Genomic DNA, 3,118 nt, shown 5'->3' with positions numbered 1-3,118 from the left:
ATTCCGTATGTTCCAAAGAGTCCAGCATTGCGCCGCGAACGTAAACCAAGCTAGCCTACGGAGGGGGTTATTCAAGCTGGGATTATCAGCTGGGATTAATGTATTCATAATAGGGCCCATCTACTTGAAAGTCAAGTGAAATTTCTTATGAAGTTGTACTTCTAAATTGAAACTCAAGACAATTTCAACTAGAATTAACAAAAGTATGCTCTAATATACTCCCCTTCTCGAAGGGAAAACAAAACTATAGACAATGCTTGCATTTTTACAAGAGAAAAACAGGTTACGGTTCCTTCAGTACATGGGTGAAGCAAACTACAGCAAATCCATTCGAGAAATGTTTTATTTCTTGGGCTATCATGAATCCTGACTCCTGACTCCTGAATAGCGTGTGCCAAGTTTGAACCTGCCTGCTGTCGACCAATCGCTGCGTTCGTGCACATGTAGTCCGCCTTCGTTTCATCGAAGTGATACACGCCAAAATGTTTCGACAAGCAGTGGCAGGACCAGGAGGATGTAGGGACGGATGCTTGCCTTGCAACTTTACACCATCGATCGATTAACCTCTAGAGACGGTTATTTTTGTAGTTATACTAACATTTACTTCCTCCTTCAATGGTGGCGTTCACCTTGTCAAATTCCATCTTGCTGATCTCTCCTTGCGCTTCTTGTCCGCTAGCTAAGCTAAGCTAGCCAGCCGGTAAAAAGGGAGTAGTACGGCCTGTCTGTCGCTGCATGGATAGCGATAGTGTCTTTTTTACTTTTTACAGTAACCGTGGAGATCAAAACCCTCGGCGCCACTGCCGCACCAGCCGAAGTTGAGGTTGGAGACGTGCTCCTCGGAGAAGAAGCCGGCGCCGCCGTCGCTGGCGATCGCGTCCGGGCCAGCGAGCCACTCCTCCGTGAGGCCGTAGCCGCCGGTCTTGCCCGCGTCGTACGAGTACGCCCCGTGCCACTTGGTGTCCAGCATGGGCAGCAGAGACGAGCAGCCCGTGGTGGCGGCCGCCGCCGAGTCCAGGAAGGACGCGCCGAAGCCCATGAAGCCAGGGTGGTCGAAGACCGCGTTGCTGGAGTAGGGCGACGCCTCGTCGTTCAACACGGCGCTCGAGTCGCTGTCGGAGGAGCCGTCCTTGAAGACCGCCCCGCCACCCATCACCGCCGCCGCCTGCTGCTGCAGGCGGTCCTCCTCCCCGGCGTCCCCCGCATTGCCGGCGGCCTCCGCCTTCACCGCCGCCCTGTCCGGGACGGACAGCCTCTCCCGCAGCTCCTGTATCTCGGCGGCGAGCGCGTCCTTGTCGCGGCGCAGCGCGTCGCAGTCGGAGCGGAGCGCGTCGTGGCGGGCGCGGAGCGCGTTGAAGTCGCGCTCCAGCTGCTTGGTCTTCCAGCGGGCGCGGCGGTTCTGGAACCAGACGGCGACCTGGCGCGGGTGCAGGGCGAGGTCGCGCGCGATGCGGGCCTTGCGCTCCGGGTCCAGCTTGTTGTCCGTCTCGAAGCTGCGCTCCAGCGCGCGCACCTGCTCCAGCGCCAGCCGCCGCTTCTTCCCGCCCAGCCCGCACGACGACAGCGCCCCCGCGCGCTCGTCCTCGTCGTCGTACTCCGCCTCCTCCGCCTCGGCGTCGTCGTTCTCCATGTACGGCTCCATCATGTTCTCCTTCTCCTCAGCGAACGCCAGCTTCTCCCCTGCAACACGGGCATGGTTAGCTACCCTACTTCTTGCACATGATCCTAGAAATCACTTGTATTCCTACCACATGCAAAGCAAACTGTAGTGTATAGGGATGTTCATGCCAATTACCATTGCTGGACGCAAATGGAGTAGACAGAGATGCATATGTATGCTCATATATGTCAAAAGGGCACATACTTTGCACTAAAAATTTAAGCTCAAAAGCGATGCTGGTACTACTTTAATCCGCACACATAAACATCAAGCAAGCAGTCAAGAAGTACACGAAACACGGGGGGAGATTTCGCAGCAGCTGCAGTACCTGGTTCAGGCGATTCTTTGGTGCGTGTCGGCCTCTTGATCTGCCTCTTCATTCGCTCCGGGAGGAACGAGATGGCCCGGAATTGGAAATGGGGATGGTTTCTACTCCTAGTTGTGATGTGAGGGATAGAGTGCTCGAGGAGGAGCACACTCCTTTTGGCTTGCGGCGGCGACGGCCTTTGCCGCTGGTGCTTGGGGTGTCGTGATCGTAAAGACGATCTGGATGGGAGCGAGGACGGAAGGGAGAGGAGCGCAGAGGTGAGGTCACTCGCTGCAGGGGCAATCAACTGATGCAAGCGCCCATAGATGGCGTATAAATAAAAGCAGGCAGCTAGCCTGGCAGGGCACCCCCGGTTGGGCAGTGGCGAGATATCATGTGGCAGAGGTTTTGTATCGCCCATGTGTTGGCAATTGGTGTAGACAGCTTGGACCATGCGTTTAGGATGAGTTTTCATTGCATCATTTACTGGGTACCTTATCGATATGTCAATTTCTCACTTAACGATTCATATCCAAAGGTATTTACTCTATGTCACAATAGTTTCACGATCATACCAATAAATTGTGTTCACATAACAAATTTGAACAATATGTGACGTTTAAAACGTTTGAAGAGGTACTAATTTCTTCACCTTACCAATAAATTGTGTTCTCATGACAAATTTCGACGATCTAACAACTTGCGACGGCTTAACGGATTTAAGAGGCACACATTTCTCGATCTTACGAAGATTATGATTTTCCAACTTTAACTATCGGAAGAAGATAGGATGGCAATGCAACGGGTTTTAACCGAGGAGTTGCCTCCAGATGCATGCCTAAACCCCCATGTCTCCCCATTACACGTCACTGCAGACATCCATATGCGAAATTCAAGAGACAACTATCTAACTTTCATGGATATCAATGAAACAACTAAACGCAACAACATCAACCATTTGTACATCAAATTAAATCCGCATGGTTGGGGAAAGATTTGGGCTTTTGCGGTTTAGGGGCTGGGATAGGGGATTGTCTACATGGTTACGCTCACGGCCACGTGGGCCTTAATTACTTGTCATACGGATATCTAGCGGGTATCCAACGAGCCAAGCATGCACCTGTACCAAAACGTTTAAGTTTGTGGGCACT

The 3,118-nt window shown here is 52.5% G+C and overlaps 1 protein-coding gene across 1 annotated transcript; it reads right to left on the bottom strand.

Moving 5' to 3' along the window:
* Positions 1-270: 270 nt before the first annotated feature.
* On the bottom strand, positions 271-2,325 carry LOC124696363 (homeobox-leucine zipper protein HOX13-like). Its single transcript, XM_047229102.1, has 2 exons — positions 1,989-2,325; positions 271-1,680 (listed from the first exon to the last, which is right to left on the bottom strand). Exons 1-2 carry the CDS (start codon positions 2,038-2,040, stop codon positions 758-760), a joined length of 975 nt encoding a protein of 324 aa, XP_047085058.1. The 5' UTR covers positions 2,041-2,325; the 3' UTR covers positions 271-757.
* Positions 2,326-3,118: the final 793 nt, after the last annotated feature.

This window comes from Lolium rigidum, chromosome 3 (assembly GCF_022539505.1).
Source record: "Lolium rigidum isolate FL_2022 chromosome 3, APGP_CSIRO_Lrig_0.1, whole genome shotgun sequence".
Taxonomy (NCBI): Eukaryota; Viridiplantae; Streptophyta; class Magnoliopsida; order Poales; family Poaceae; genus Lolium; species Lolium rigidum.
The sequence above is the reverse complement of the archived record's forward strand: the minus strand, read 5'-3'. Positions and strand labels throughout refer to the sequence as shown.